At 34.6% G+C, this 20673-nt stretch overlaps 1 protein-coding gene across 1 annotated transcript in view; it reads left to right on the plus strand.

Annotated features, from left to right (window-relative positions):
- The window catches only part of DMD (dystrophin), a 1580480-nt gene that overhangs the window by 886548 nt on the left and 673259 nt on the right, over window positions 1-20673 (plus strand). The window contains exon 47 of the mRNA XM_006911463.3: window positions 5534-5698. Within this exon, the coding sequence (XP_006911525.1) occupies window positions 5534-5698 (165 nt within the window). The remainder of the gene's footprint in view (window positions 1-5533; window positions 5699-20673) is intronic.

Raw genomic sequence — 20673 nt, forward strand, 5'->3', positions numbered from 1 at the left:
TTTATGTCTGCTCTAATTATGATGATTTCTTTCCTTCTTCTGACTTTAGGCTTCATTTGTCCTTCCTTTTCTAGTTTTTTTTTTTAAGTTGAAGCATTAGGTTGCTTATTTAGGCTCGTTCTTGATTTTGGAGGTAGACCTGTAATGATATGAACTTTCTTCTTATGACCACTTTTGCCATGTCTCAAAAGTTTTGATATGTTGTACTATCATTATCATTCGTGTCTCTGTATCTCTTGATCTCTCTTTTTATTTTTTCTCTGACCCTGTTATTCTTCAGTGACATGTTGTTTAATGTCTATGTATTTATAGTTCTTCTTGATTTTTTTTTTTTGCAGTTGATCTCTAGTTTCAAAGCATTATGATCAGAGAATATGGTTGGTATGATTTCAACACTCATATTTATTGAGGGTATCTGTGTGTCCCAGTATGTGGTTGATTCTTGAGAATGTTCTATGTGCACTAGAGAAGAATGTATAAGCAGCTGTTTTGGGATGGAAGGCTCCGTATATGTCAATTATGTCCAGTTGGTCTAATGTGTCATTTAAAAATGTTATTTTCTTATTGATTTTCTGTTTGGATGATCTGTCCATACCTGACAATGGGGTATGTAGGTCCCCTACTATGATAATGTTTTGCTCTGTTTCTCCCTTTAGTTCTGTTAGTAATTGCTTTACATATTTTGGGGCTCCTTTATTGAGAGCATAGATTGTAATAAATGTTCTTCTTGAAGGTTTCAGTTTCCTTGCTATGCTTATCTAGTTGTTTTTTCAGTTCCTGAAATTGTTGATATGACTCGTTTCAGAACTCAACGAGTTTTTTCAGAAGTACCACCCTGAATTCTCTGTCATTTAAGTTGCATATTTCTATGTCTGTAAGCTTATTTTCTGGAGATTTCCCTTTTTCTTTCTGCGACACCCTGTCACCTTGGTTGTTCATGGTGTTTAATAGACTATTTCTCCACCTGGGTATTAATGGAACTGTATTCTGCTGTTTTTCCAGAAAGAAAATTTATTATATAAAGGTTTCTCTTTAGCCTGCTGCAAAGAAAGCACTTTTCTTTTGGTTTCCAGTAGGTGACAACGAAGCCTCTTGGATCCTTGCTTTACATAAAACCTAAATAATGCCTTTTTAATTTTCTTGTAGATATTTAATCATGCTCACTACCCTCAGTTTCAGTCCCTATCAGTGTCAGCAACAGTCTTGGCAGGGTTTGCTCAGATTTCCCGGGGGCTCTGTAGTGATCAGTCTCAGAGGGCATGGGCGGAGGGGCCCTCTGGATTGGGAATTGAGTGCTATGGCTCAACCTCAGTTTTGCAACCGCAGCTGGTAAAAATCAACTGTTGTTTCTCTACAATCCTGTCCCACTTCTCTGCTTTCTGTCCTGATGACTTGGCCCTGCTGCCGGCTGCGTAAAACTCACAGTACTTCCAGGCAGGGCTGTTCAGGGAAATCGCTGCACCTTCTCCCTTCCGCCTTCTCCTGCAGGGAGTTCCAGAGGCTACAAGAGGCAGCTTCTTTATTTCTCCCAATCCACCACCCGACACCCAGGGTTCTGACCTGTGGTAGCTCTTATGTGCAGATTCCACGCTCAGATGTGCTGATGTTCAATTTGGGTGTTTTTTGTTGAGTTTTAAATGTTCAGCTTATTGTTGTTTCAAGTGGAGAGATCTGAGGATGTTTCTCACTCCACCATATTTCCCAGAATCCTCTATATTCATATTTTGATAAGACTATGAAGTAGTAAATATAATACTAAATTATTTTAAAATATATAGAAACTGACATAAAACTTACTCTTATTCTGTACCATAAATTATTTACATCTTCATTTTTTCCCATGAAGTATGTAGGAGAAGCCATCAATTCCTGAAGAGTGTTTTGAAGGGAGGGAGCACGAAAATTATGTGTTAGATGGTCTCAAATTCAATGCTACCATTAACTAAGCAATATTGTTATAGGAAAATAATTAGAAGATTTTTGACTGATGGCTTTAAACATGTTATATGTTATTATTAATGATTTGTCATTAAAATATGTAAAATTTAATTTCTCACCACTATTTTTTGGTATGAAGCAAAAAAGCTAGTAATTTTTCTTTCCAAATTAATATGCCTTTGCAAAAGTAACTCATTTATATTTTTCAAAAATTAAAAAATATAGTGGAAAATCTTCCACCTCATCTACCATCTGCCCTACCATCACCAAACAATGATTTCAGTTTTAGAAATTTATCTACAAGATACATTCCTAAAAGTAAAAGTTCTCTATCAAAGTTTACATGTGTTTTATAGATATTGCCAAATTATCTTCTGCAAGGGGCACACTAGTGTGTACAACCCATTGAACATGTATTGAAGTCTGTATTTTCACCAACCTTGGAAGCATAGTGTGTTTTCAAACTTGGATTTTTGTCAGTGCAATAAATGAAGTTTTCAGACCTCTCATTATGGACAAGGCTTAGCTTCTGTTTGTATGTTTAAAATCCATTTGTGTTCTTTGTGTGTGTGTGTGTGAACTGTCCTTAACTTTTGTCAAATTTTCTTTTGGGTTGTTGATCTTTTTCTTATTAATTGGCAGAAGCTCTCTTATGTGTTAGGAAATTTAGTCCCTTATCTGAGAAGTGAGTCACAAATTTTTTTTTCACAATTTGTTATTTGTCCTTTGACTTTGCTTTTAGTTTTCTTTGCCATGCAGAAGTTTCTGATGCTTATGTAGTCCAATTTACTAACATTTTTGTATGTTAATTAAAGGTGTTTAACAAGAATATAAAGTTATATTTTTAAGTCGTTCACTACTCTGGACATGTATTGCTTCTTATATTAAAAAAGAGAAGTTAATTTCAATTTGGAAAATGTTTGTCTTCCATTCAACAGCTGTTTATCGAAAGTCTATCATGTGTACAAACCCAGTTATCCAGAAATTAAAATTCAGTGAGGAAGGTCAATGTAAATAACAACTTAAACAGTGTACGGTAAATGCTATTGTGGGAGAATCCCAAGGTCTGTGAGGTTATACCGAATGCAGATGTCATAACTAATCTGAAAACTACTTGTGCCCCACAATCTCTTTATATGGTATCATTTAATAATTCCAGATATCAGCCAAATCTCACCAAATGCACTGTTTTCTGTCAAGGATTGTTCTGTTTCTAAAACCAGGAAGCAATGGGTAGATTGAATGAGCCAACTATCTTAGTTAAAAGTTACACATATTACAGATTTCTGTAGTTATATATAAAGCCTATATGAAACACAAAATATTTTGTGATCATATATAAATGAGTCCATAGTTTGATTTAAGAGATTCTAAGACAATATGATGGCTATTATCTCCAGTAGCCTCTGAATCTAGAGGCTCTTACATGTTGTAAGTTGAAGCTGTAAAATTATTTTTAAATGTACTGTGAATACGAAATGATCCAATAAAAGTAAACTATTTACCTCCTTAAAAATGTTGAGAAAGATAAATTAAGGGTATTATTAGGTTATATATTATATACATGGAATTACATTTGTGATATCAACTATCTCACACACGCACACATTCACACACTTACATATATACACACATATATAAATATAGTTCAGCACCATAGATGTCTATTTATGGGTCAGAATTTATGAAATGCAAATAGGCATTTGTCTAGTACTTTGTTTACTTAGCTTTATAGCAGGATACAAGTCAGAGAAAGCAGTATAGAACCATGATTCATTATTCCTGGGCAAACATTCCATGCTACTCACACACATTGCTTCTTTTGACTCCTCACCCTCACAGGGAAAGTCTGCCAGGAATGAAAACCAAGGTTTGTTCAGGTCATCATATAGAAGGCACAACCTCTATTTCCCTTCCACATTTTACATCATTTTAATCATATAGACGAAAGGTCTATATTCTACCTCACAGATCCCCATCTAGATATAGATTCATACAACAAACAAGGCAGCCCAACATATCCTTTCATCTTAAAGTTAATGTTGAAAGGAAAAATCACTGTGAGAGCCTAGGGTCAGGCCCACACTACATTGGCACAGGCTGGATGTTAACCCATTGCTCATGCATCCACATGCATTTTTGCAATACATATAATTGTATTTACAGTATATTTCAAAATGCATATTGTTTACATGTAATAAGAGTTTATGTAAAATTCCTTCCCCTATAAAGTAATTGACTGGTTACTTTGTCCATTAATGGATATCCTTTTTACCCCAACTGTTGAGTCCAATTAAAAAATATAATGTTCAATATATTAGTTCTTCTAAAAGTATCTAAAGCAATTGTTCCAAAGTGTGGGGCACTGTTTAGATAATGCACTAATATATTGGTATGTTTATTTAGTTTTCCTTAAAAATAGTCTCTATTATTATTCGTAGTAACATGATAATATTATATAACATATATATAATGTTTGTGTTCATATTACAATGTAATGTTATGTTTATATCATTAGAATAGTATTATTAACATCATCATAAAGACTTGCCATTGCAGGTTCACATTCTTTATTTCTGTGTACCTGTTTTAGTCTTTGATAGTCTGAAGAAAAAGAGTTTACTCTTATTGTCTTTCTACTTATACTCAAGCCAAAGCGATAATCATTAACATTTAATGACTTTATTGTCATATACTACTATGGATAGCATTGCTCTAAGCTATTTACATGTATTACTTTATTTAATCCTCACAGTGACCCTATGAAGCAGGTACTATCATTGCCCTCATTCTATAGAGAAGGCACTGAGAATTAAAGAACTTGAGTAAATAAAGTACCAGGCAAGTGCTAGAACCAGGATTTAAAAAAAAGCAACCTAATTCTAGACCCCCCACAATGTTGAACAGTTATTTTATATTCTCAACCACAGTGTCATCATCCGTTTGAAAAATTGGGATCATGATAGTATGTATATCATAGTGTTGTTAGGTAGATTAAAGAAAGCAATAAATGTGAAATGTCCAAACATGATGCTTGGCACATTGTAAGCCCTTAATAAAAATAACCTGTAATCATTCTCTTATATTTCACTCTAATCCAAATATTGTTTTGTACTTTTTCTTCCAATCTTCTGATTCAGTTTTATTTGGTTATACTAAGGCCCATAAACTATAGCTCACAAAAATGCTTACCCCACCAGGTTTCTTGGTACATGAAAGAATTTACTCATATAATTTTTCTTAACATAAAAGAATGTTAGAAGTAATGTTTAATAAGTGAGTTTAAGTAAAGAATAAGTGAAATTAAGTAAAGAATACACTTCTTTTATTGGTTGGAGTTGAGTTTCATTTGGGTGTGTGTTTTGAATTTCCAAGGCTTATTGTCTTTAAAACATAGAATTTGAGGAAAGACTATTAATCGATAATTTGTAATACATAAATTAAATCTTAACATGTAACACATATGAGTAATCACTATCATGCTGTTAAAATACCAAATACAGTAAATTTCCATAATGTTTTATAACAAATAACTTTTGAAAATATTTCTTTTTCCATTTTTATTTAAACTATGAGAATATTTTTTTCCTTGCAGGTTTCTAGATATTTACCTGAGAAACAAAGAGAAATTGAGGCTCACGTAAAAGACCTTGGACAGCTTGAAGATCAATTAAATCATCTGCTTCTGTGGCTGTCTCCTATTAGGAATCAGTTGGAAGTTTACAATCAACCAAATCAAACAGGACCATTTGATATTAAGGTAGGGACTTTTTGCTTTAAATATTATTTTCCAAAAGAATGGAAATATCACTGAACTAAGTTTCTAATTTGTTATCATCATTATTATTGTTGTTATAATGTTGGTGGTGGTTGTTGTTGTTATTTGACTAGCATTTTCTGTTCTTCCAGCATTTACTAGCAATAATGTAGTTATTAAACTCATATCACTAGAATGCCTTCATCATATTTGCTACTACAATCCATTTTCCATTCCTACTTTAATTGTACTTATATATTTGTAGACTCCTTATCTAAAACTGAAGTTATTTAGGAGATTAGGTACCCGCAAAATAAAGGCTCTTCAGTAGATGTTTATAAAACTCTCTCAGACTAACTCCAGTTTATCTTCCTCACCTCCTATTCTGACAACAACCTCTCCTTAATATTCTAGCCATAACAAATTTTATGTTATCTTTGTATACATGTGGTTTTATATCATGACTCTGTTCTTGATCTCTTTCTTTAAATGACTTCTTTTTCCTTTTGTCTCATGATGAGTTTTCCTCTATCCTTCAAAACTGAATTCAGTGTGATTGCTTCTTCAAACATTTCTTCCATACCCCAAGTAGAGTTAAAAAACCCTCCCTTTTAGGCCTTCTTATAAACCTCTGTATTCATCTCCTATGGCCTTGGTGTAATTTACACTTAAAATTTACAGACCTGAGTACCTCAGCACACTATTCTTTGAATGCAAAGAGCATCTTCTTAATTATCTTCCTTATCCCACTTATTTCTAAATACCTCCATCTTAGGGCTCAGTATATGGTGGGTGCTTGTTAGTATTTTTCAGTCAATGAATAAAGACGGTAAAAAGGCACCGAAAATGCTAATGAGATGCTGCAGATAAGCCTAGAGCTCCAGACAAACATGCTAATAGGACACCACCATCTCCTTTTTTTAGTGTCCCTGTACACATCTATTATTCCTATCTTCTCTCCCTTCCCAGGATCATATTCTAAGGACTTGTCCCAACACAATACCCTGTTTTGCATCTCCTATGGGCCAACAACATTCAATAGCCAATCATATAAACCAATTCAATTGAAAGCACAACCTATTAATTAATGTAATGATGGGCAATTTCATACTAAACAAGTAACATCTTTAAGTAAACTTTATCTTTGAATTCATTGAACAAAATATTCAATTTATTTACCTTCCAGGATTAAAACGACCTATTTTTATTTAGTTGCTGTTTTGCTAGGAAACAAGTCAAGGACGTAAGGAAGTGTGAGGATTTTCTAGAGAAGAAAAGTGAAACTTGAGGAAAGATGGGCTTGAATGAGGATAAGGAGAGAAAGATAGAGAGGGAATGCTTTGATATAACTAAAATGAGTTATGTTTGCAAAGTGCACTCCACTACTTTTACCCTACCTCTTCCTCATGTTTATATCTACCATTCTGGTACCTACCCCCAAGAGCACATGACAGTATGTAAGTCACAGCTATATATCATTTCGTCAGTGCAAAACTCAGGCTGCTCAACAAGTAGGATGGTCTTGGGTTCAGTCTGATGATTTAATTTGCTGATTAAATTCAGCAAATTAAATTAGCTTTAAGAAAATATTCAGGGCAGGTAACAACACAACCTGCACAGTGATGGCACACTGGAGGTCTTAACACCAAGACGTGGCTTATGATGCACTAGTCACCATGCATTTAGGTTATGTGCAGTCACAAAGATAAAACTAGGTGAGTGCAAAGCCACACATCCTTGTTTTGGGAAGCCATCAGTTCTGGGATCCATTTAGTTTTTCCGCCTATCTATTACATAGTATCCTCAGAGGTATTTAATAAGCACACTTTCTCCAGTGCAACTGTATCTCATCAATACTGATTTTTCATTAGTCGATAGATAATTTCAACAAAGAAGTAATATTACTTGGTCCAATAAACAATAACCTCAGCCAGATTCTCAATTATTTTGGATCTGATATATTCTTAAATATTCTTGATTTGGTATTGCAAAGAGAAGAGGCCATAAATTCTTTGTTCTCAACCAGAAATAGCATTTTGGAACTCACAGATAAAAGCACAATTTCTTTACTTTTAAACATAATCTTCAGTTAAAATGTGCTTCTTCATTAAAATGATAAAAAAAAAAAAAGATATACACGATATTAGCTATCTCTGTGCATGGAATATATTTAAGAGAAACAATAAAGTCCACTGATACAAATAAATGTTGTTGACTCAACCAAAGTGACTTTAGTCCCAGTCTGTGCCCCTAGAATGATTCTCAAATACTGAAAACTTTCATTGGGCTTTTGTCCATGGCCCATAGGTTCCTGCCAAATGGGTTCCTGCCGTTTGGAATGAAAGCCACTCTCAGTTGTGTTAATCACTTTCCTTTTTCAAAGCTACAAGTCACCACTCTCAATGCTGTGTGTAGTTTCAGAAAATCATGATATTTGCCTCCTGCAGCTTGGTTTAACTCACTGAGGGGAGAGGCAGCTGCCTTTTTTCTGGCAGTAAAACTCCTTGGCTTCAGTCCTCTATGCATATTCTGAGTTTATCATCTCTGGAGTGCAGGTTTCAATTATATTCCTTTAGCTTTTTTCTTCTGCTTATGGCTGTATCCAAAGCAAAAATAAAAATAAAAATAAATAACCATAAAATCACATAAGATGACTTCAGAGATTTCCCCCATAATTCTTAGACCCCTAGCTTATAATCAGAAAATAGTGACCTGTGTGAATAATTGACTAACTTACCTAGTTCTTTATCCTTCTGTGTCTAGCTTCTATCTATAGTCATTGTCTAATAAATGATTGATTCATAGTGCACAGTTCTTCTAAGATATGTGATTTTAGTCTATACAGTCTGCTATAGCCTTCTGCTTAAAGAGATTCAATGTTTTTCAGTTAAAAGATGGGAAAATGGACCTCGCTTTACTTTAAACCACTGAAAACCAAAAAAAAAAAAGGAAAAACTTTTTAAGCAATTTTGAGGACATGACCATTTTTAACGCACAGAAACACCTTTTAAAAATCTGAGAAATGAGTTAATGAAAAGAAAGTCGATATACAAGCTGCCTCCATTTCCTAAATTTAAACATATGGTTTTTTGATCTGGCCATTGTGGCCATAGCTACCCCCGAAACAAAGGACCTAAGGTCTTGCCATCCAGATCATTTGTTTTCCCTAGTCAAACTGTGAGCACCTGTTAGAAAAATATGTAATACCCACTGTGAGCCTCAGTTTTGTCTGCTTGGCACTTCGTGATTATTGATGAAATGCAGCTAGCTGTGTAATGAAACCCAAGTTAAAAAAAAAAGCCTTAAGGCTGTGTTCTAATACATTGTTTATGTTGGAGTGAAAATTGACTGCACATCGCTTGGTATGTGCAATTTACTCCCAAAATATTCCTATTCAGGAACTCCTGCAAATAGCAATATTCATCTTGAAAATCACCTCGCAAAACCCTTAGCAAGCTGAGAAACATAATCAATGAGATCGTGATATAGCGGGTGAAAATTAGGCGTAATCACAGCCCTTTCCCATCAGTCAGCCCACCAGAAGGCATGCCTTTGAATTTTGGTTTTCAAATGTACTCTCTCAATTTAGACATAAAATATGTTGATTTCAGATTTCAGAAATGATAATTGAATGCTAAGACCCAGGGACCAGTTAAAATTTCTATAAAAGGTCTTATGTTTTTAATCTTTAATTAATGTTTTCAGTAATGAGCTGCAGGTATACTATTTATCTGACATAAAACTGCCTGGCTACTGCTATCCAAAGTTTTTATTAAAATACAGATAAGGGAAAAACACATAATTTTATGTTAAGTTTTACTGACTGAAATACTTTCATATTGATGAGAGGCAGGATTTTTTTTTCCTCTCCTCAAAAATGACTTTCCTTCTGTGTTCTATAAATAAACACAACATAGTACTCTACTGGCTCTTCCTTACCATGTAAGAAACTTAATTCCCCATAATGTCAAATCCACACTGAAAACTACCAAAGGATACAGTTATAGTGACTGAATGATAAAGTATCTGAACATGAAAATCCTTGTCTGCTTGTGTTCACGTTGCTGCGAGGATTGTCAAAGAAAAATTGCACTGGACAACTTAATAGACAAGGCAAGGAAGACTTTATTCAAGACTATTGCAATGGGTGAGAGATATTGAACTCATATCCGTGAAACAAAAGGCAGAAAGGATTTTAAGCATTGGGATAAGCTAGTGGAAGAGTACAAGAGAACAGAGATGAGGTTGGTTAGTGTGAGTAGGTCATCTGTGTTTGCTAATTGTCACCGAAGGTAGTCTACTGTATCCTTTCTAATGTTTACATTTCAAAAAGATGGCTCCCAGGTCCCTGAGAAAGATATTCCTGGGTTGTAGAAGATTTACCTCTCAAAGAGGCTGAGAAGGAATTTACATTTGCAAGTATTCTAAAGTAAATGTGCTAAGAAAAGAGGAGTCAGGCCTATAATGAGGAAGAAATTTGTCTAAATTTTAATCAAGCTAAGGAGAATGTTTAGACCATTTTTGTTGGTCTCCTCTTTTGTTAGAGGGAAACTAGGTTTTCTTTTAAACAACTTAGGAGAGCTAGTTCATGTAGTGCATTTCAGAAGCTATCTGTTGTTGAAGGACTAGTTGAACCGAATTTGAGACTTGGTAGTAGAAGATATTTGCTGAATGGTGTGAGCAATCAGGAATTTAATGAAGGAGATTTTTTTGGAGGTAAGAAGAAAAAAATATATTAATGGCTGGAGCAGAATATAAATCCAAGTTTCTGAGTGCAGAGGGTAGCCAATTAAGAAGATTCCTAGAGGTTAGATTACAAACATTTTTAAATGGTGGAGTGAGTATGGCAGTGGCCATTTGATGACAGTTGGAATGTTTTCAGTGACGGCACAGACATCAGAGAGATTTGGGGAAGATTGTCCACAGTCATGGCTATTTTCTGGACCAGAGCATGAAAGACATGGTAATCAAGGTGAACTTCCTGAGTGTCGCACACAGCAGCAGCTCCAGGCATAAAAGTCATCCATACACAATCTACTGTGCCAATGACCACTTTGAAATGTATATATCAATTTGTCCAGCTTCAGCTCTTAGGGCTCCTTGACATCCCGGGGAGAAAATTCAACTACAAGACAATCTAGTCTGAATAAGGAAAATCAACTTTTAGTTCTCAGTAATGCCAAGTCAGGAGAATTGGAAAAAAATGGGAACTATTAGTGTGGGCAATTACAGTCAGATATTAAAGGATACTAGAAGAATCAAAAATTTGGTGAGAACTAACAAAATGTGTAAGAAGGCAAGATTCAGTCCAACTGACAAGTAGGTAAGAAAAATCATGTAGTTTACAAGGAAATGCAAAATGGATCAAAGGCAATGAACAGAACTAGAATCTAATAACCCACAAAGGTGTACTATAGTATAGTTTTCTATTGAAACATAAAATTTTTCTCTACAGTCACCTCCCATCTGACCAAGATATTCAAAATAAGATTATTCTTATTTACAAAAGAAGGCTGGGCTCTTTATTTACATGGGTGTAACAAGGATAATAGTTGACCACGCAGGCCTTTTAAGGTTTTTTTTTCCTGAAAGTTTTGATAAATAATCTCAGATTTGACTTTTAAAAGCCTTAAGAGGTTAGAAAGCCAAGCCAAGATATTGCCATCAATTTCACCTGCAGTACCTATAGACTTGGGTAAATTCTTCTATTCTCAAAGGCCTCAAAATAGCCAAAGGTTTCCTCAGCATACCAGACAGTGACCTTCCTTATTCACCTGTAAGTCTGGACATCCTGTCAGCCAGGTAGGTACCAGACCAGTTTTCTCAAAAAGGCTTATTTGTAAGCATTGTCTCTAAAATGTCAACTGTGTTTCCTTAAAACTGTCTGGTCAGATCTAATTCTATTCACATAATTCTCAAATACGACATTCCAGTCAAAGCCTTGGTATATAACTAATTTTCTCAATTATGTCCTGGTACGAGAAGGACAGATTCTTATTGAAGCTATGCAGATAATTGTATCACCATGAAATTAAGAATACTCAATAAGAGTTTCTGAATTCTGGAGGGATCAAGCAGAGAGAAAAAGATAAATGTTTCATTTCTGTTTACAACGTATAGTCTACTAAATTTCCATGAGTTATAGACAGCTTAAGAAAGAAGAAAAGAAGAGTCTCTTATATCAAGAAAATAGAACATTAAAGCATCAGCAGTGTTCCAAACAAAAGCCCTAATCATCCTTCATCAGTTCATTCATTTCTATGTAATTGATTCTTGTCCTGCATGATCTCAGGTTAGCAGTGTCATAAATCCATCAGCTTCTCCACTAGAAATCTGGAAATCCTGCTTCAGTCCAGTAGAATGGTCTCAAAGTTATTTAAGCAAAGATGTCAGAAGCCTGTGCCCTAGAGTACCAGTCCTTTCCACGGGTCTGTGAGATAGTCCATTTTTCTTGAAGACAAGCATTCTCACTTGTTGCTGATGGCAAGCACTTTCTGGGAAGCCTCGGAGTAAAACAATAACTATCTGTAAATGACAAAAGGCAGAGTTAAAGACCTGATGAAAATTCATATGATAGGAAAATTTGGTTGTTTCTGTGGCACAAAACATTTTAAAGTAATAACTGGAAATATGACTGATAACATTATACTGTTGTATAATATTAGGCAAAGCAGCACCAGGACATTTGCACAGCAGGAGCATAAGCAAATCATCCAATTACTGAAATATTTAAATGAATAATAACATTTGACCCATGCAAATATAACCTAAGGAAAGTTAAACAACTCTTCATATTTGATGATACTTTTCATACAACTCAACACATCAAATAAATCTAATTATTTTTAATATCTCTCTTTAGAAGGTGAGAGAACAAATCCTTTGAAATTTTCAGGTCAGGTTAAAATCAATATTTCATTTAGGATTTGATTTGTGGAAGTCAAAATATCAAATGTCAAAAATGCAAAAGGGTTTGAAAACTTGGTTAAATAGGATCATAGGTCACTGAAACAATGCTTGACTGCCTATTTAAGCAGTGACAATAAAATATTTCAAAAATAAATATAGGAGGTAATATGATTGTAAAAGACTTTGGCTCTTTCAAAAGTGAGATGACTTGGTCTTCTTAAATAATCAAGAACATGATAAAAATCGACATAAAACACAGGAAATTATTCTGGTAAGAACAGACCTATAATCCAAAAAATAAATTTGACATTTTAACAAAGCAAATTAAACTCTAGTTTTACAATAGCACACTGTTGATACTAAAGTTCGTTTTTACAAAGCTTATAAATCTATCCAACCACAGCCAGCTCTGACCACGTGACATAAAATTCCTTTTCTACAAACTTTCTACAACTTTCTATATTCATTCAGATTTTGTCCTACACTTTTCTTCCTTCTGAGACAACTAGGTATTTTACCTTAGGACAGAATTTCTTTCTTCTTGCTTAAAAAAACATGCTACACATCTTGCATATGTTATATACAGAGTTGTTTCTCTTTGACCTTCTTATTTCTAACTTTTTTATTGATTATAGTTTTTAACCATTAGTAACTTTTTACAGAGAAAACTAGGAAGCAGATATAGGTGAACTGTCATATACGAGCATTTTGTAGCAGACTAGCAAAGTTTATGAAAATAAGTTAAGGTCACCTGCTCAATACGACGGCTAAAACGTCCCACTAATATTTGTGGAGGAGACTTTTAAGATTTTCTTTGGATATAATATGTAATTTCATGGATGCTGTGGACTAAAATTTAGGTGAGCGACTGAGGCTATACCAAGGGGCTATCTTGGTGTCATCAAAGCTCATCTGAATATATAAAATTTCCAGTTTGTTTCCAAGAAGCCTTTTCAACTTGGAAAGTTGGTTACTTTTAGGGTTCTTTTGTCCCTTGAGAGCCTCCTACAAGTGCAGGGAGCATAAAGCTCAAGTGACTATAGGGAGTTTAGGTGCTAGAGTAGAAAGAAAAAGGTCCAGCAGTGGTAATCAGAGGAATGGAAGAGATAAAGGATTCAAAAAGAGGATATACCAAAGGATTCCAGGGAAGATCAAGGGCGATAAAAGGATGGTATAGCAGAGGTGATAGGAAGCAAGAGGTCTTAGATGAGCCAGTTTAAAAAGATCTTAAGTTTCCCAAAGAGACTATTGAAATTCTAAATGATCTTTAGTAAAATCCTGCCAACAAGGAGGTAAACAGACAACTAGCTCTACAGTAGTAGTCTTCAGAGAAGGAGAATCTGAAGAGTGAGAATTTCCCATGGGAAAGGGAGAAACCAAAGTAACACCAACAAAGAAAACTCAAATGAGATCTCTATGGAGAAAGAGTACTATAAATACCAACAAACTGAAGTCCACCAAATGAGGTTTTTCTCAGTTCTAAACCAACGGTAGCTTTCAAACAAAGAAATCTGGGACTCTCTAACCCAGCCTTAATAGTATACTCAGAATCCTAAGGATCAAAATCTGTCCTGTACCATTCTTCCAACTAAACATCCAACTAAACTGGATGTTTAGTTGGATTCACCAATGGATCCAGTCAGTCAGTCGGGTATATGATCATTATTCACAAAATAAGTTTTTCAGAGGTCAATGTCATCGAGTTCACTGTTTGAAATAAGATAATTCACATCCAAATAGCTACTCCTTTAGATGTGTACTAGCTCAGGTTAAACCAAGAGATCTGATTTTATTTGTTTTTTTATTTTTTATTTTTTAAGGGCTAGTGTTGAGGAGGTGAGAAACAGAGAAGAGGATACTGACCTCTTTTGTCTTAATCTTCTAATCCTAAAAAAAAGTTTCAATATTTTTTGTTAGCTATGAAAATGTTTCTGTGGAATGTGTACTAAAAATAGTGGATGAAAGTTATCAGACAAAAAGTCACAATATTTTTATTTACCATGCAACTAGGCAGAGTTTATTGAAAATTAAAATCTCCCCTGAGTTTAGGTTGGTTCTGGACAGAAGGATAATTCTGGCTTTTGTAATACCTTGAAGATAGTAGAAGTTTCGGGATCAGTGGAATTAGGCATCTATTGTCTCTTTGAACACTAGGGGGTCATAATCCTTCCTCTTATTTTCCACCCCCTCTACTGAACTCTAAAAACCATTACTGGATTGAGGAAGCGTGACAATAGGGAGAGAAGCAAAAAGATCCAAGTTTAAATCCCAGATCTGACACTTACTGGCTTTATGACATTGTTTAACTCACTAACTTGACTTCCTTCCTCATTAAAAATGAAAAATTTAGCCAATTATCCTGGAACTCTATTGGAATAAGGTAAAACTAAGTTGGGGAAACATTTTCCTAAGGCAATAGAAAGATATGGTAAACAGGACCTTTCTTGTAGCTTGAATTTTGATAAGAGCCCCTAGGAAGAAAACTTAAGCTTGCAGAATACCCTTATTTTCAAAAGAAAGCAGCACGTTGCTACCAGAAAACCATTCCAAGAAAGATTGCAGATAGTCATGAGATTTTCATCTTGGACAACACCAAATTTCCCATATATGGAGAAGATTATAAACTTGAGAAGAGTTTCTTGAATTGAGAATTCCTGGAACAGAGAGTTGAGGTAGGACTAACACTTTCTTGGCCAAGAGGAAACTGGAATGGCTTTTACAGTTCCCTTCTTCACAAGGAAGGGGAGGAGAGTGCTTTTCCTCCTTCTCTGCCATGCCAAGGAAGAGGGCTCCAAAAGAACCTCCATTACAGTGGTAGTCAGAGCACTCTTATAAAACTCTCATAATAGTTTAAAGAACTGAGTATGCTCTTGCACATTTTAAGGTCATCATCTATTTTCTCCCCTGGCATATTGTAAATATTGACATTTAAAAGTGTTGTTACATTACTCTTTTGAATGTATCCAGTGAAATCCAAATACCATAGCAATATGATCTCGACCATCATCTCTTTAAAACTACATGAAACAAGCTCATCTTTAATAAATAGAAGTTTCATATCATTCCTCTTTCTTCTTTAAATCATATTTCCATTCCACTTCCCTAAAGAATTATATCTTAATGTAATATATATTTATGCTATAAAGTTTTTTTTATTAACCACTCTATCATACTTCTGCATGACAAGTATATCTATGTGGATTTAAATTCAATTTTTAAAAGCAATTTTCTATGACTATAAGGCTCTAAGTATTTTTTAAATCATTTAGATTGAGTTATATTTATAATTATTAATACTAAATATACCTAGTAATAACCAAATTACCTAAATATAAGGAACTTTCAATAAATAATTATTGAGCATACTCAGATTTTTATTGACTGAATCTATTAATGAGATGGATGGGTATATGCTTAATGGTACTTTGATTAAAAGAGTATTTCAGTTATCAATATTTTGGATTGTATTTTGATTTGGCATAAAGGTGTCTGGGGTCCAATACATCCCTGGGATACATTAGAGGAGGCATGCTTTTATTTTGTAAAGTTAGACAATGGTTGTCATTAACCAAAAAATGAAATCAGAATGATGTGTGTACCAAAGGAACAAACCCAAGAAAAAAATCTCTTGTAGAAGCTGAGAATCTGGAAACTGATTCCATGAACACCATCTATGCCCCCATATTCCTTAAAAAGTCTTTCTGTACCTCAAGAGGCATATACCAGTCTGAAGATTGACATTCTAGGAGAGACGAGCATTCTATGAGGAGAGGGGCCATACAGTTCCTGGCTGGACACTTGTTAAGCCACCATAACACCACCAAGTTTATCTCACCCTAGTCCATGCCTTTGACCATTGCACACTTCCCTACTACAGCAATACTTGTATTACACTGTTGACTCACACTTAACTTACTAGTGTCAAAAATTGCCAGTTCCTTTTCACATTTGCTGCTTCTAGTTGACATTTCCTCCATCCTTCCCTGGTGTAGTCTACTTTTTTGGAATTAGACGTAGGGCTGTCGGCTCCTTCCTTGGACCTACTCAAGCTTATTCACCAGGATCCCTGAAGCTTAGATCCAATGCCTCCCATTTTCTGATCCAATCCTGACCAAAACAGGGAACAAACAAGAAGCCCACTACCACTAGGGGACAGAATCTGCAGCTAGCGTTACTGCTCGGTGTATGGTTTCTGGTTCATCTTTGGTGATTTCAGTTTCTCCATTTTCACTGATCCTGTCTCCTACTCACAGCCTGCCATACTACCTTTCCCCTTTTTCTGCCCTCCAAGAAAACGTTTTCTTAACCTCAAACTACTTGAAACCTTAATAAATGTGTTAACCCATCAATTCAGTTGGTAGTAAAGATGTAGAGGGGGTGATCTTCAGGTCCTGATTCTATCACACAGTGTATTACAATCTCTTTGTTTCTTTTCAACTTCAGATATTATACATCTGCCTTCTATATAACTTTATCTATGTTGTGAAAAAAATTCTTAAGTAGACTGAATCCTAAGATGGAGCCCTTCAGTACGTCACTGGAAACCTTCCTCTATGTTGACATCAATTCAACCATCAATTTCCTTTGGCAAATGTTCAATTAATTGCCAAGCTCTAATTGTTTTATTTCCTACTCAGTTCATATTGTTTCATTTTTCCCACATTTTTATGGAGATTTTATCAAATATATTGCTGAAATGCACATGAATTTAATTTGCCTTTATCCCTGATCAACCTCTTTAGGCAGAAAAAGACATGAGGATAAGCTAATGAAATTTCTATTCATCTAATAAACTATTTATTAATTAACTACAATGCCCTACTATGTTAAGTGGCCCTCAGTGTCAATTTGCTTAGAGGTGAGTTGATGTATAAATATACCTCAGCGTACTACATGCAATCAATGCAGAAACATTTACAATGCAGTGTAGTGAGTACACTTGTAGGATGCTGTGATAGCCCAAAAGAGAGATACCCAACCCAGCCAAGGTACTGTTTAGAGCACAGCTACTAAAGTGTGATTCCTAGTCCTACAGCAGCAGCAGCAATAGCAGCGTCACCTAGAAGTTTGTTAGAAATGCAAATCCTTGTGTTACTCCAGAGACCTCCCATATCAGAATAGATGGGAGTGAGATTCAAGAATCTCTGTTTTAACAAGCCCTCCAGAAAACACTTTTACTTACTAAAATTTGTAAATCTCTGGTCTCAAGAAAGCTCTCTAGAGGATATGATGCCTGAACTTGGTCTTTAAAAGTTGAGTGGGAATTGATAAAGTGAAATGTATGGAATGGAATGGAAAAGGGTTCCAGATACGGAAGAACAGATACAGGAGTGATTAATGACATGAAGTGTGGAAAGAAAAATATATTCAGTGATGACAAAGCGTAGCTCAGTTTTGGTGAGGTTTGATGCCCCTTTAAGGAGCTTAGACATTGCCTTTGAGAGATGTGGGTATCAATGAAGAGAGGTGACTGGCAAACTTCCAAATTTGAGGAATGTAGTACCAAAAAAGAGAATGTAGTCAGGAGATTACCAAGGTACTTGAGGAGAAGCAGGTGAGGACTAGGTGAGGACTTTGGTAATGAGGATGAAGAGGTGGAAATAATTTAAAGAACTGTTTTTCAGGTTGTTGCTGGTGACCTACTAATGAGTTATGAAATCAATGTAATAGGTAAAATGAAATAGAATAAGATAGTATAGGGTACATAGAACACAGTACAAATTATCACATTATATTGCATATAGGATGGGTAAGTACTATCTTGTCAAATTTGTTTTTGTTTAGATTTTATTTTTCTAATTTTTTATTTTTTTTATTTTCAATTATAGTTGCCGTACAATATTATATTAGTTTCAGATGTACAAAAGTGACTATTCATTTATATAACCTACAAAGTGATTTCCCCGATAAATCCCGTACCCATCTGACACTGTACATAGTTATTACAGTATTATTGACTATATTCCTTATGCCCCACTTTACCATCTCCATGACTATTTTGTAACTACCAATTTGTACTTCTTAATCCTCTCCCCTTTTTCACCCACCCCCAACCCCCCCATCTGAAAACCTCAAAATGTTCTCTGTATCCATGAGTTTGTTTCCGTTTTATTTATTTAGTTTGTTCTTTAGATGCCACATGTAAGTGAAATCATATGGCATTTATCTTTATCTGACTTACTCTACTCAGCACAATAACCTCTATGTCCATTCATGTTGTTGCAGGTGTAAAGATGTCATTTATTTGTTTGTTTATTTATTTTTATGGCTGATTAATATTCCATTGCATATATGTACCACTTCTTTATCCATTCATCCATTAATGGACACCCAGGTTGTCTTTATATCTTGGCTACTATAAATAATACTGCAATGAACATATGGGTTCACATGTCCTTCAGAGTAGTATTTTGGGTTTCTTTGGATGAATACCTGGAAGTGGGATAACTGGGTCCTTCCTTATCTTTTGTTATAGCCTTTGTTTTAAAGTCTATTTCATCTGGTGTAAGTATTACTACACCAGATTTTTTTTTTCATTTCCATTTTCAGGAAACATCTTTTTCCATCTCTTTACTTTTGGTCTGTGTGTATCTTTCAATCCGAAGCGAGTATCTGGTAGGCAGCATATGTAAGAGTCTTGTTTTCTTATCCATTCAGCCGTGCTATTTCCAATCGGGGCATTTAATTCTTTTTCATTTGAAGTACTTGTTGATTGATATGTAGTTATTGCCATTTTAGTATTCATCTTTTTGATACATATTTTTTCTTCTTAAAGAAGTTTCTCCAACATTCCCTGTAATATTGGCTTGGTGATGATGGACTCCTTTAGCTTTCTGCCACCCAGTTTCTCTCCCCATAGGTTTTCAAGGTTATCAATTTTTTCAATAGCTCTCCAAGGATAGGATGTGAGTGTGTGTGTGTGTGTTTATCTATGATTCTTTCCTTTTCTGGTCTTCTCTAAAAGAAAAAGAAAAGATGATAGAATAGTATAAACATTGTTTCTGCACTGCTTTTTTTCTCTAGTGATGTATACTAACAATTATTTTATATAATGGCACTTTAATAGTGTTCTCATTTTTACAGTTGCATACTATTGTATTTTAAGGATGTATCGTAATTCATTTAACCAAGTTCTAATTAATGAACATTTAGTTTGTTCTCAATTTTTGTTCCTGCTACAATATGACAACATATAACTTTATGTTCATGTCATTTCACACATCACAAGTATATTGACAAAATAAGTTCCTACAAGTAAAATGATTGGGTCAAAAAGGCATTTGTTATTTTAGTAAATATGGCCAAATTGCTCTTCATTGAAGCAGTCCCATCAATAATATGAAGATTATTTTTTCTCCACACTTTTGCCAGCTCAGTGAGTGTGTCATCAACCTTTTTGATCTCCACTAAGCAAGAAGAAAAAAGACATCTCATTGTAATTTTAATTTTCATTCTTCTTTTGAGTGAGAGTGAGTTTTTTCAGGATCAAAAAGTGTTTCAGAATCACTTGTATTTCCTTTTCTGTGCACTATTTGTTAAATTCATTGCCAATTCTTTGTTTCTATTAGGTTATTGGCGTTTTCTTACTCAGACAAAAACAGTCTGAAACTGGAAGCAAAAATGTTTATTTACAAGTGTTCTAATGAATGTTTCTTATTACAAATAAAATCTCGTCTGAAAATATTAAAACAAACCTTTGAATTGCATAGGAATGGTCTTTGCCCTTCTTAGCAAACAATCCTATACAAAAACTCGATGTGATGACAAATTTAGAGTAAGTACAGATTTAATTTTTAAAATTTTGGAACAGATATGTAAATATTTACTTTCTTTTTCTATCACTCTAATAATATATAATGGCTATGACAGAGTTCGTCTTTTCAAACCACCTATATTAGCTGACTTCCATTCTTTCAAAATACTTCATTAACTGAAGAAGGCTTGTGCCTTCTCCCTGCATTGCATTTTCTAGCCAAGTCTTAAATAACTTTTTGGAAGCTTAAAATGTCATTCCCACACCTAATTTTTTCTTTTGAAAATCAAAACTGCACTTTTCCAATTTTCCAGAC

This window comes from Pteropus alecto, unplaced genomic scaffold (genome assembly GCF_000325575.1).
Source record: "Pteropus alecto unplaced genomic scaffold, ASM32557v1 scaffold414, whole genome shotgun sequence".
Lineage (NCBI taxonomy): Eukaryota > Metazoa > Chordata > Mammalia > Chiroptera > Pteropodidae > Pteropus > Pteropus alecto.